The sequence below is a fragment of the Pantherophis guttatus genome, chromosome 2 (genome assembly GCF_059756535.1).
Source record: "Pantherophis guttatus breed Tessera chromosome 2, ASM5975653v1, whole genome shotgun sequence".
NCBI classification, from domain to species: Eukaryota; Metazoa; Chordata; class Lepidosauria; order Squamata; family Colubridae; genus Pantherophis; species Pantherophis guttatus.
In genome coordinates this window covers 191,892,430-191,907,164 of record NC_142064.1, presented here as the reverse complement: position 1 = coordinate 191,907,164, position 14,735 = coordinate 191,892,430, and the positions used below count along the sequence as shown (strand labels likewise).

At 41.0% G+C, this 14,735-nt stretch overlaps 1 protein-coding gene across 7 annotated transcripts in view; it reads right to left on the bottom strand.

The window, feature by feature from the left end:
* Nucleotides 1-11,074, bottom strand: part of TCF7 (transcription factor 7) — a 141,722-nt gene extending 130,648 nt beyond the window's left edge. For all 7 annotated transcript variants that reach the window (XM_034404064.3, XM_034404094.2, XM_034404078.3 and 4 more), the window contains exons 1-3: nt 9,830-11,074; nt 9,460-9,526; nt 8,535-8,641 (exon numbers count right to left, since the gene is read on the bottom strand). In XM_034404064.3, coding sequence (XP_034259955.1) covers nt 8,535-8,641; nt 9,460-9,526; nt 9,830-10,069 — 414 coding nt within the window. In that variant the 5' untranslated portion in view covers nt 10,070-11,074. The remainder of the gene's footprint in view (nt 1-8,534; nt 8,642-9,459; nt 9,527-9,829) is intronic.
* Nucleotides 11,075-14,735: the final 3,661 nt, after the last annotated feature.

The following is a 14,735-nucleotide window of genomic DNA, read 5'->3' as shown; positions in this document are numbered from 1 at the left end:
AGAGAATACTATATTTCTGGAAGGTTGTTACAATAAAAATGCAATGGCTTTGTTTTCTATTACTTCAGAGGGCAGGATCAAGATCAATGGGTTAACATTAAATGGAAGAAGGTTCAAGAAGACCCTCCCGACTACAGAAGCTGTTAATCAGAGGAACAAGCTGCCACATGATACGGTGAGACCGACGGTGTGAGAGATGCTCAGGTGAAGCCTAGGGAATTGGATTAGATGCTGTCTAATTTCCTTTCTATCATTCTAAGTTCATTAACTTTCTATTTGCTTGCTGCACATGAAACTATCTGCTGCATGAACAGGCTAGCTGGGATATACCAATCTTCCCATTTTAAAGGACTATACTAGAAATTGATAAACTAATAGCTTTCTATGGACATTTTCGGCATTGCTTAATATTAAATGTGCTATTAATTGTGTGAAAAGGAAATTAATGCTTTTAGTCAATCGTGTCAAGTGCTTCTGCCATGAAATCACTACATGGTTTTGGGCTAGGAATTTCCTGTTAGCGTCAGTTCATCCATGTATAATAAAGGGGGAATAAATAAAACTGACTTTTACTTATAAAGACGTTCTACAGATTACTGTCAAGTATGTGAAGTGCTTTGAACCACATGAAAACTTTTTAAATATTAAAATGTATTATGACACTACTCTGAGCCTATTTCCTATGCTATTTCATTACTGACTGAATTGCTAAACAGTTAATTGATCCTCAGCTCAAGGAATGCAGGCCAAAGGCCAAAAAAATAAAATAAAAAATCACTGTACTTTTCTCTGCCTCTCTTTCTCACCCACACACATACATGGGTGCACACACACACACATAGCAATTGCTTAATCCTGATGGTGTAACTGATAATTAATGGAGGAAAAAAAGAGAGAGAAGTTGTAAAAATGCTGTTGGTAATGTTTTTAAAACTATTCAATAGTTAATGATTTTAAACCACTTAATATTTAACGTTTTAGCCAAGAACAGCTTTAAACGTCTTTGAAATGTTGCCCCATCCCTATTAATATCTTTCTCCTCTGAAATCTAAAGCTGATCCTCCTGCCCCATATAGATCAGAAAAACGAGTTTTCCCCATCCTGAATATCAACCTCTTTTTCTCTCCATCACACACACACACACACACACACACACACACACACACACACACTGCACCAGCAATTTTAGTGTTATGATAATACATAGGATAAGATATTTTGGAATCCTAAATGAATTTACCAGGAAGTGAGACCCATCCTGTCTACCTTTGGATAAAAATACATGGGATATTGATGTCAGATTCTAAAACATGAATATCTTTGATCTTTCATTACTGTAGCTGAAATATTCTTAAGTAATTTATTAAAACATGAACTATAATTGGAAAAATATGCTGATGAAAAATGTCAAGAGAAAAGATTATAGTATTAACCCCAGCATCCTATACGCGTTTACCTGGTCCCCGATAATTCACTGTTTGCTCACACATAGATTCATGCAATATATAAGAAGGCAACATTAATCTAGAAACCTTTCTATGCTGTTACACCAATTGATGCACATCTCACCTTTTCTTCTAGCTAGCAAATGTTGCTATAAGCACAAAGATCCCACCTATTATTGGTAGATCTCTCTGAAAGAGAGTCTCTCTGCTCAGCTGCCTTCTAAAATTCCTGTGATCTCCAGATCACTGTAAAGATCAGGGCATTGCAAGACATGATGGGCAAAGACATGCCAGTCCCTTAAGAGAATCCTGTAATGGTATGCAGGAATCAACACTTAGCTGGCAGTGAAAGTCCTTGTTTCCGAATTATTGGTTGGTTGGTCCTAGTGCTGTTTTGCCTTCTGCCTTTGTTTCCTCTTCCTGCTTCCGTATTATTATCTGTGTCATAGGACTGCTAATCAAGCAAGCAGAGTTTTTGATTCCCTAGCCAATACTGGGGCATGCTTTCTCCAACGAAGTATGCCTGGGACAAATTTAGGAACAAAGAAAGTTCCCTTATAATGACCCAGTTCATAAACAATGCTATTTACCTGATTCATTTCAAGCTTGTTTACTGAATAAGCTACAGCTACCTGGTGTCATACCTATTAAGGAATAAACCATGGTTTAGAAACAACAATAAGAAAAATATATTTATATCCACAATGGTTTGATGCAATTGATCAATTAATTCATATCAATTCAACTATTGGTCTATTTGAGGCAGAGACGGGTACATCTTTCCAACATTCTGATACTGAATGATTTAGCTCTTCTACAAATAATGGCTAAACTTATTTCATTACAGCTTTGGCTCAAGACAGCCCTGGGAATTGTGTTGCTATCAGATGCATGAACAAAACTAGCAACTCTTGAAATAGGGTAAAAAAAAATAATGAAAACTGGTAATAAATATCGGTGCTAGATGGATTTTCTACCTTCTTCATTGTTTATTTGATCTGGATTGCACATGGCTGTTTATTTTTTTTTAATAGAAAAAATAGTAAACAGAGTAAATAGTAATTTACTATTTACTACAGAGTAATAGTAAACAGAGTTGACTAGAGTTGGGCAGCATCCAAGGTGAATAAAATAAATAATAAAAAACATTATTGATAACTTGAGACCGTATCTTTTCTTTGAAGGACTCAAGTCGTATACATGACTGAATGGCCCTTGTGTTTCCTCACTGAGGCTAAGGGATCATGTATGGGTCAGAATCACTCAATGAGCTTTCTAAAAACATAACAATTCGAATCTGGATCACTCCAATTCTAATCTCACAATTTAACCACAACACGCGCAGTGTTTAAATCCTGTACTGTACATTCAGCTGATAAAGCAGAACTGCATAGCTATGCTTATTTTGTTGATAACGTTCTGCTTTGAATGGAGCTGTCTTTTAAAGAGATAGACAATAAGCTTGCAAGACCTTCTCAGGGATCTACTTGGCTGCTGGTGGTGGTGGTGGTTCAGTCATATAAGAATCAGTCTACTAGCTAAATTAAAAGTTCTCAGAATGGGATGATCCAGGGGTAAAATCCAGCAGGTCCTAACAGGTTCTGGAGAACCGGTAGCAGAAATTTTGAGTAGTTCAGAGGACCGACAAATACCACATCTGTCTGGCCCCAGAGTGGGGTGGGAATGGAAATTTAGCAATATCCTTCCCCCAGGAGGGGAGGGAATGGAGATTTTGCAGTATCCTCCCCCTGGAGTGGGATGGGAATGGAGATTTTGCAATATCTTTCCCCTGCCACGCCCACCAATCCACACCCACAGAACCGGTAGGGAAAAATTTTGGATTTCACCCCTGGGATGATCCCATAGAATTTTACAAAACAACTATCAGGCATGCACTGCTTACAAAACCTTGAAGAATGTGGCTTGAAAGAGATATATTGCAGTTGATATTTACATAGGATGAGACCTCAGGTATCAGTTAATAACAGCTGAATAACTAGTACGCAAATACAATTGTCTGTAGCTATAGGAGAATCATGCACAGGCACTTGTTGTTGTCATTTTTTTAACAACAAAAACAAGTAGTCATCCTATGCACACATACCGAGATCTTACAAAGCAGCCACACAAGCCTAGGAGAGGATAGGGCTTCTTTAACCATGTTAAGAAAGATACTTTGTAGGTGTTCCTGCATTTTGCAAAGCACCTTTTCCAGAAAGATTTGCACTAATCAAAACAGGCCTTTTCTAGTCTGAAATTTAGCCAGAATATTTCCTTCATTCTCCGTTACCCCAATACTCCTCTAAGTTCCCCAAGGTAAAACTTAGCAAACAGTTGTTTATACTATATTACAAGCAGTAGAATATATTACATGTATTACATAACCTCCTCCGGCATGTATTCAAATGAATTAAAAGGAACCTTTGAATAGATGGGTAGACTGGAAGCCATACTCATGGTTCAACCAAACACAGAATTATTTTGCTAATTTGCAGGTCAAAATAAACATTCTTCCCTCCTTGATATTTGTTAAAAAATTGAAGGTATTGGAAAGATCCAACTGAGAAATCATACAAGCACATCTGCATGTGCCACACACAGTTTTGCTTAGTATTTTCCTGATTATAAGTTATAATATGAGCTTCAATCAATTTCTGAAAGCCAACCACTGAAAAAAATATGTTTTATTTTAGTACATCAATACATATTCTGTCTCTATATGAAGAGCTCTGTTATTTCAAATTGCTGATCCATTTCATTTTCTGCATCCCCCAAAATAGTTTAAGATTATGATCCCGTGAACAGCTGGGGCAAGATCTATTACAAACAACGGCATTTATTTTTTAGCAATTTTTTTAGATTTATACAGTATAGGACAGCACTACAAAAAAGTCTCCTCAACTTACAACAGTTCATTTACTGTTTGAATTTACAACGGCTCTGAAAAACATGACTTATGACCGTTTTTCACACTTACAACTGTTGCAGCCTCCCTACGGTCATGTGATCAAGATTCCAATGCTTAGCTCACATTTATGATGGTTGCAACGTCCTGGGGTCATGTGATCCCCTTTTGTGACCTTCTGACGAGCAAAGTCAATGAGGAAGCCAGATTCACTTAACAACTATGTTGCTAAAGTAACAACTGAAATGCGTCACTTAACAACTGTGGCAATAAAGGTCATAAATTGGGCCAAAATTCATTTATCAACAGTCTCCCTTAGCAATAGAAATTTTGGGCTCCACTATGGTCGTACGTCGAGGACTGCTTTGACTACTGTTGATAAAGACACTTTTGGGAAGCCAGCTACCTTTTAAAGAACAATTTCGCATATTAACATGCGGAAGTGCTAAAGAAGGAAATGCCAGAGATCTTTCTACATAACAGACAGCCCACAAAGTTGATCCAATAGAAACTGCTGATATACTCCATAAAACGGAGATTTGCTCCATTCATTGGTGTTAAGGATAGTATCTCTTTTGATATATCTGCTGGGTAAATCTCTTCCAGACTGTGCTTTAAAATCATTTTACATCAGATATAAATGAGAATGATGCTCCTACAGTTAATTCTTCAACAGGAAAGATAATTTTAGTATATATAGGAAGGATAATTTACAGAAAAATTAAAAAAGGTGATTTACAATAGGCAGGGAATATGACCATAGCACCTGTCTGCAATTCTTTATAGCGGTTGCATCCATTGCTTTCATTTATTTGCAGATGACTGAGGGAAAATTCAAAGGCCAGTGAAATACTCTAAAACTAAATGTTTCCTTTTCTTCTGTTTTTTTTTTAAATGTACTGTTGTTAAAATCATTTTCTTCTACTTAAGAAATTTTGAGAAAAATATTTTTTAAAAAATGAGGCTACTACTTTTCAGAAAATTTCAGAATTTCTGGAATAATAAAACTAGAATATTACTTTGTGTAAAACTGGTCCAGGGAAGCCAATTAAAACATGAATCTGCCTCACTATCAATTCCAGTGATTTCTGAGCAAAGAAAAGCTTACAGTGAACTTTAGGCTATATATATATATATATTTATATATTTGATATATATATATTTGATTTATATGCCACCCTTCTCCGGAGACTCAGGGCGGCTTACAATGCATTAAGCAATAGCCTTCATACTTTTGTATATTTATACAAAGTCAGCTTATTGCCCCCACAAACTGGGTCCTCAATTTACCTACCTTAGAAAGGATGGAAGGCTGAATCAACCTTGAGCCTGGTGAGATTCGAACTTACAGTAATTGCAGACAGCTGGTGTTAATCACAATGCTATCAGTCTGCTGAGCCACTAGGCCCTTGTATATGATCTAATGATCAGGGACAACCAAAACTATCAAAAAGCTGTAACATATAAGGAGTAGGGGAGGGAGGCAGCAGTAATTTGGGTCCTGTAGATTAGGAAATTTAACACTTTCAATCCAAATCATTTCTGCTACAGTCTAGATACTGTTTTCATCAAATGTATTAATTCGAGAATCTGCCGCCACAATCTGAACTGACAGCTGCTGCCAGACATGGCTTTAAATGGAGATAATAAATTGTTGACAAACTTCTTAACTGAAATAGCAAAGTAGAACTTTCACTATCATTGGCATAATACTCCAAAATGTCAATTACTAAGGTGTCTGAAGAGAAACTTTTTGCCTTCTGTGTGTAAGCAAGACACAGGAAGCCAAATGACGGAATTTTGGTAAGGTCTAGCAAGCTCAGTCCAGGGTTGAATTCATTTTCTTGTTCTGTAGAATTCCCCTTGGAATCTGCTACCTTCAGACTCTTTCCTTGTCCAGATCTGAAGTCTTGCTTCCCTCCCCCCAAAGTCTTATTTTATCTAATCAAAGATAAAATTGAAACATCTCCCTTTGACACTAGCTAGCTGCCCAAGAAATCTGTTCTCTTTAAGGAGGGAGGAGACAATGCTAAAGTTATACTTGACAAAACCCAAACAAACATTCAACCTAAGCAAAAGCAATGGTTTTTCTAGTGAGAGCACAAAGTGTTACATTTCTTTGACTGCATTTCTTTTGACACTGGCCTTTTTTGGACTTCGGACAGACCCTTCAGGCGGAATCAAAATGTTTAAGGCGCAAAACTTCCCAAGATCTGAAGTTATATTGAAAGGGCAGAGAAATTGTCCTTAATTGCACCATCCTATGTATACTGCAGTGGAAACAATCTCTTTTTGATTAATGGGCTTACTTCCAGTTAACTGTGTACTAGATTGCAGCCCGAAGGAGCAAATCTGGGACTAAGCCCCACTGAAATGAACTAAATTGATTGCTGCGGAAACCAATTTAGAATTCTAGAGTAAGAGAGCAACTGAATCCTCATATACTTGGGGTTAAGCTGTAGTAAAAACAAAGCCACACTCACAGCAACATTTAAATCTCCCAATTAACCTCCCAAACATTGGAAAGTAGGCTTCACTGAGATGAGTATCAGCACAAAAGAAAGTCTTCCAATAATTGCATAAAACAATTGCAAAATGGCAAAATGGCAAATAAGAAAACAGGAAGTGGCAACACTTTATGAATATAGACAAACATAATTGTCCCAAGATAATTTTGCAAGGTCCAATCTGAATCGGTCACTGGGACCAGAGCTTTTGGACTTGTGCTGGAGCCCATCCTCAGGGAACCGAGGACTCAGATTGGACCCTGCAACATTTTATTACGCTGATCAATTTATCCTCTTTTTTTTTATTAGTAAGAAAGAAACTACAGGCAGCTTTTTACAATATAGAATCTAACCCTACAAATCTCAAACACATCCCATCAACAGTTAAATCCATCTGAAAGCCACAGAACTTATCTGTAACTAGTGAGGCCAAGATCACAGTTTGTATTATGTATTTGTATTTGTCAATAAGCACAAAACATTGCCCTACTGCACTGAATACTAAAAATAGTTTATTTATTTACTACAAAATAGTAAAATATTTTTAAAAAAGCTTCTTTGCATATATTTTTGCAATTCTTATACAGTGGAGAAATGTTTACGTTGACAGGTCTCTATAGAGGTTGAAGAAAACATTTTAAAGGAAAGAAAATGTAGGATACCCATTTTATTAATACCAAACACCAATAACAAATACACTGTATATTAAAGAATTTTTATTGATATATTTCCTGATATCCGACTATAATAGTCTCTACTTCCCCAATGCAACAAAATAAGTTTTCATTAAAACATCCCCCCCCCACTTCCAATGTAGGCAGGATACTAAAATGTACTCTTCCCATGTGCCTATGTGCCGCAATTTTACAAAATAGGCACATTAGAAATAGCTCATTTCTAACCCATGGTCACTAGACCAGTTCATGAACACAAAGTTTGCCTTAAAATAATCTCTACACTAACTTACTGTTTAAAGGTAGAATAAAAGTGAAGATTTAGAATTCAGTTCAAACTCCTCTGCTTCAAATTCAGGGGGATTTACTGTGGGATGAACCTGATTAATAGAAACTTCTATCTCTACACACACAAATACAGGATTTTCAGAGCTGACTGCTTGCAACCAAGTTGAATCTCTGACAAGAGGGAGGGAGGGAGGGAGGGAGATAGATGTACTGATGAAATCTCTAACCCTCAAATTTATCTGGAAGTATGTAGAGCGTGGTATCTACTAGGTACACATTTATAACGCTTAAGGTACGTTGGGGCAAATTCTACTTTGGGGGCGAAACCCTCACTTTGCCATAGGAGAGTTTTTTTAAAAAAAAATTAGTCAAGGAACAGATCCCTTAACTGAGCCATTTCTGATCAATTGTTTTTTAATAACTTTAGTACAGTAGCAGAGTAGAAACAATAATAATACTAATACTATAATTTTGCTAATTTGCTTTACATGTGTGCTCTGGGGTGATAGGAGACCCCCCCCCCAGCTTAAGCAAGCATGTATTGCAGCATTGCAAGGCAAAGGAGGTATTGCCTAAAAGGCCACAATTCCTTTTAATGGAACCTATCATGTTAAAAGTTTTAAAGATGTTAAAGAAAGATGTTAATTTCAGTCTTGAAAAACGATCACGAAGACACAATGTAAGAATTTAGGAATGGCAGGGGAAGTGTACTCACCAAAGGTGACATAGATCCATTTGGCAGGTAAGGATCAGACAGCATGAGGAAAGGGTATCCAGAATAAGGAGATCCTTTATACATCCCTGGGTCCTGGTGTTTTAAACCTGTTAAAATTCAAGTGCCTGGTTAGGATTTCGTCTCAGAACCGATCTCCCCTCCAGTCCACATACATTTTGTTGCATTATTTGTGCTCGCTAGCATCTGTGAGGTTCACCTGACATTCAGCTCCCCATTACTGCTACACACTAGCCTTAGAGTTTGCAATTTATCTGGTGGTAAAAGATAAGCCAGGATTGAAAGGACCACTTCCCAGAATGAAAGCAGTGTGTAGATGTGCTCATTTCTCCACCTTGGTTAAACTGGTGCTCTTTCTTAATAAGGAATGGGATGCATTCCGTCCCAGGTAGTTGTACCTGCTCCCTACCTCTTCCCTAAACTTCCACTAGTTTTTTTTCCCCACCCTGTGCCAAGAGTACCCAGGCCAACTTTACCTCCCGCGATGCAATGAGGGGGAAAATAGGTTGTGTTGGTGTGCGTGTGTGCATGCAAAAGGTGTGTGTGCGTGGAGGGCAGGATGACAGCCTACAGAGAAGCACCTTTATGTTAAGTTTCAGTCGCCCTGCACCCGGGAGCCCCGCAGGTCAGGGCTTTCACGAGCGGTGCGGAGTGCCTCTCCGGCGCGGTAGCGCGAGGCGTTTGCCCGCTTTGATTTAGCAGCGAGGCATTGACGTTTCCCCCGCGGACCACGAGGGCTGCCAAACCTTCCCCCTTCTCTCCCCTCCCCTCGGCGGTCGAGCTCCCTCCCTTGAGGCACGGAGGGGAGAGGAAAAGGTGGGCGGCGGGGAGAGGAGACGAGCGAGGAGGAGGAGGAGGAGGAGAAGAAGAAGAGCGGGTGGCTTTGTCCTCCCCCTTCGAAACTGACCATCATCCATGTGATCCGGGAGTTTCTCTGGATAGACCCTCTGGGGTTCTTGCAGCCGCCGGATTGCCTGCAAAAGGCGAGGAGAGAGAAAGGGATGAAGGTCGATCATCATCATCATCATCATCATCATCATCATCATCATCATCATCATTATTATTGGTTAATCTTTAGAGAGATTCACAGCCTTTGAGGCTGGTTAATAGCTCAGCAGCTCGAGTCCTAACCAAGGACCTAGGAACTGTTAAGGTATTATTATTATTATTATTATTATTATTATTATTATTATTATTATTATTATTATTATTATTATTATTATTATTAAAGTTTGGCATTAGAAGAGAAAGTGATCTAGAGATCTAAGTGATCTCACCTCGGGATGGGCTCCTGCGGCGCTGGCTCCGGCCACGGTTGCTGCTGGGTTGGACGCCTGACGGTTGCTGCCTCCGCCGCCGCTTTCCGACTCATTCACCAGGGATGATTTGAGGTCAGCCAGGTCCCCCTCGGTGAAGACGTTGGCCTGGATCTTCTCCTCCTGCTCCCCTTCGTCCTTAAAGGCGATCATCTCGTCGTTGGCTCCCAGGTCATCGCCCCCGCCGCTGAGTTGGGGCATTTTCTTCCCGAGCCAAGCCAGGGAAAGAGCGAATTTTGGGCGTCGGAGAGGCGCCGGGCAAGGAGAGCGGCGCACTCCGCTTCCCTTCTTTCTTTTCCTTCCTTGAAAGAGGAGGCAAAACGTTCGGCGACCTCCTTTGAGCGGTATCCCGGCACTCCGACTCTCGCCGGGGCTCTAGCCTAAGGGGGAAGGAGAGGGACGGTGGCGGGGGGGGGGGGGAACTGTTCTTGACGATCCAAGGCAGGAAAAGCAACCGGAGGGGTCGAGGCAGCGATCCAAACCGCTTCCACCCACCCCGCACCCCTCCGCGGTCTTGGGTGCCCCTCCCTCCCCGGCCAGCCCCGGGAAAGTTTGATTAAGTAGCAGCCGGCCGGCCGGCCAGCCAGCTAACTAGCCTAGCTTGGATGAGAAAGCTGGAGCAGCAGCAGAGCAGCAGCACCGGCGGCTTTCGCTGGGAAGAAGGAGAAAAATAATAATAATAATAATAATAAAAAAAAAATAACAACCACCCCGAGCAGCAGCCGAGCTAGCGCTGTTAAAAGTGCGCGACTCTGGAAGAACACTGGAGAGCCGCCTAGCCAAAAGACTTTCAACATCAAAGCCGCCGCCGGCTGATTGACAGCGGCGGGGAGGGATTGGAAGACTCTGTTCTCCCGCGACGCGCTTCAGCCTTAAAGAGACAGCGCCCGTCTCCTCCCGTACGGCTGCAGGGGATGCTCGCGACGGGCAATTGAGAACCGGCGCTCTCGCCTCCGTGGGATAAAAGGCGGCAGCGCGCGGAAAGCCGGTCCCCCAAATCTTCCTCAGGGGCGGAATGCAATCTTCCTCGGCGAGGAAGAAGAAGAAGAAGGGGGGGGGGGGGAAGGCAGCGAGTTTTCCCCTCTTCCTGACGAAAGTTGATCCCCTCCGATGGATTTGGCGCACTTACACGTGTCGGTGCGCAAAGTAATACGCAGACGCCGCCGTCCCGTGCGCAGGCAGGGCAAGAGGAGGGGAGCGAACAATGGGGGTTTGGCTCCGGCGTTGCTCCCTTCTACTGCAAACCCCCCACACACACACCCTTCCCGACCTGGTTGCCTCCAGATGGCTCGGACAGCTCGCAGAATTCCCAGTCAGCTCGTCTCACCAGGGTGACTGGGGATTATGGGAGATGTCGTCCAACACGTCGGGAAGAAAAGCAGGTTGGGAAGCCTGTTTTAATGCAACACCATTAATCTTTAGGCAATTGCCTTAAAGAAGGAGACGGTGTGTTTTTTGTTTTTTTTTAATTATTATTAATGCTCTATTCATCTTAATATTCACTTTAAAAAAAAACATCATTTGGGAACATACAGCTGTTAAATTTATGGAACCATTCCTACGTCAAACATCACAATCTGTCCGTCTGTCTGTCTCTCCCTCTCTCCATGAGATCACGGTGGGGTTTCTTTCTGAGTAAAGGGTATTGATTGTTGTAAGGGTCTGATCCCATAGCCATTTATTTGGAAATCATCTCAGGGGAATAGAATCCGGATGGGTGCACTTATCAAACCAAACCATGATTTGGTTTTAACCATTGTTACGTAAAACAGTTGACTAGATTAATGCAACAGGCTAAATAGAAAAAAAACCCCATGTTATGGCTCCAATTAACCACACTATTTCCTAGTGAATTCATATGAATTACAACTATTTCTGTATCACTCTTATGTGAAATAAAATCAGGTCTTTCTGACATCCAGTCACCCAAAATTGCAGCGCTGCTGTTTACAGCTGTTGTTCTAGCGAGACATGCCTGTCTTCCCCACAGAACCTAGACACAATTTTCTTAATTTTAATGGCACCAAGTTTTAAATAAGCAAGGGTTAGATTACAGCCTTAATTGCCCTTATTTTATTGTATTTTATTTTCTTAATGAATGGGCAGGACTATTTTTTAAATTAAACTTGGGGTTTAGACTAAACCCAAACTAGTCAAACAACATGAAGCATCAGCAGTGAGGTTTTTTTATTATTATTATTAATAAAGACTCAGCTTTTTCAGCTGTGCCTGCAACTCTAGCCAAATTTTTTTGGCACATTGAACCAATGGACTGACTTCTGAGTAAATCAAGTGTGAGCTGTATTTCTGATATTTACCCCCTGCCGGCTACCCTCCTTTTTGGTCTTATTGACTCCAAAGAAGCTCAACTAACTTGGGCCCAAGAGATGCCCATTTATGTTTGGGGTGAGGCTGTTTTGCGCTATGAATGGGCAAAGCCCTTCTTTCTCTTTTTGTGCCTGACAAGTGGTCATATACAGTGCTAAAAGCTTTTATCTATGTCTGATGGGGTTTCCAGGTTCCCGAAACCCTCAACCTCCCCCCCCAAAAAATCAGGGAACTCCTCTGTTTTCTCCTCATTTTTTTTTTCTTTTCTTTTCTCAATTTCTCCTCCTCTGGTATTGGTGATCCATCCTGGAATAAAGACAAGTAACACTGGATCTCAGATAATCATTACTTTTCCTTACGTGCCCGGAGGGTAAGGAAACATGAAATGAGCAACTTTTCAGCCGGTTTTCAAACCACTTAAAGCGGGGGTGTCGTCCAGAGGCGGGGTGGGGAGTGAATTTAGGCGACAAATTTTTCATTCGGGGTCCTCCTCAAAGTCCCTGTTACTCACGAGACAGTTCTGAGACGATATTTTCCAACCAGGCGCTCGCAATTCTTGTACACAAAAGTTAATGAATAGTAAAAAAAAAAAAAAAAAAAAAAAAAAAAAAAAAAACACACTCCGACAAGACTCCCGCTCCTTTTCATAGCGGGACAGCTGCGGGTCTTTGCAAAACCTTCCATCTGGTCGGGGATTTGAACAATTCCACGTAAAGAGGTCTTCATACTCTCCGCATGGCACATAATTGTTACTTTCAACACCTCAATTATCTCCAGCGCTTCCCTCTCCTTTAAAGGTCGTGTTCTGCTATTGAAAAGATTTATTTTTCGGCAGCTCAAAAGCAAACCCACCCTTCCACTAAAAAAGGGAGAAGGAACAACCTTTCCAGCAGATGTGTGACTTCTCAGGGCACGCTTAGATCCCTATCTTCAATCTCTCTCTCTCTCTCTACCCCACTCTTCTCCCTCCCTCTCCCTCTCTCTCTCTCTCTCTCTCCCTCCCTCCCTCCCTCCCTCCCTCTCTCTCTCTCTCTCTCTCCATGAAGCAAGTAAGCTAAGTAAAGGATGGAGACAGAGACTCCTCCATCTCTCAGGCGCACACACCCCTGAAAGACCGAAAACAGTCGTGCGGAGCTTTCCTGGATCTCCCCACCACCACACAAACACGTGCCGCTCTCTAAAGGTCCGAAGTACCTTCTGAAACAAACCCTCACTAGATTAAACATCAGCCCGGGTCGCCCCTCTGCTTTTCTGCCCTGTTCTGCTTCTAAGCAAAACGCGAAAAGCGGGGAGGGAGGGAAAAGCACGAAGCGGATTTGTTGCTTCCAGTTTTCCTTTTCTTGTCTTTTTTCCCCCCTCGTGTTTTGAGACTCTCCCGCTTTGCATGTGAAAGGCAAGCGAGCGAGCGAAATAGCCTGCGATTTACAGCCCTCCCAAATGGAGATAAAACCTTGGCAATGAGTTGGAAACCTGTTGTAATCTGTGATCCAGGAAACAAAGAGGCTCATTAATGCAGAGTCTTTGGTGAGCCTTTGATGTTAGCTAGCATAGCATTCACTCTCCTTTCCATTTGCATTTAAACATTCATAAACATCGTTTCTGCTTCCTTTGCCTTAAGCAATTTAGAAGTAAAGTATAGCTTTCTATTTAAAGAAACCCACAGTGGTGAAGCTGAGAATACGAATATCACATAATCTTCCAACAGAGCAAATATTTTGTCCTGCATTTCTGGTGGACGGAGATCTAATACAGACTCAAGATTTAAGGAACACAGATGGTTAACTCAAGTTTAAGTTGACGTAAAGAGAAAGAGGTCTGGATAACTTTCTTAAGGTGAACTTCATCTATTAGCTGATTTTGCTACATGTGGAAATTTTACAATTAGATCCCTCAGCAGAACAGTCATAATTAATCCACACTCTTGTTCCCCTTTTATTTCTTCAGTTTGAAAGGGCTTGGATTACAAAATATTTGTGCTGACTCATGATTCAGGAAAAAAGAGACTGGCTGACCATCAACAATGAAAATAATAATTAAAAATGTTCCCTAAAACTTTAATTCCCAATTCATCTGGACATGGCCAGCAGGTTGAGTGCTGTACTATAGCCAATGTATATAAGTGACACAACATGCCTGGAAGTTGCATAAAAAGACATCCGCTAGGATGGGTATCAATTGGAGGAAGAGATATGGTCCATAAATACCCCAATGCTGGGTTCTTGCACAAGTTGTTGCCTATATGCTTTGGGAGATCTGCAGTTCTATCACGACCCTATACTGCTTCATATAGAAAAACCGCCCACCAAATTCAAGAGGATTTATATTTAAATATGTGTGGTTTACAGAAGAGTAAGGCCTTTGTTTTTAGCCATAATGCAGCCTGAATAAACATGCAGGGATTTGTACTGCCTGTCATTATTGTCTCTAATTGTTGAGCTATATTCTGCTATATCAAGAAACTTGGCAGTCTTTTTGGCAAATCACAATGGAATAGAACACAGTAGAAGGAAGGCTGTCATTGTTATTATCTTGGAACCTG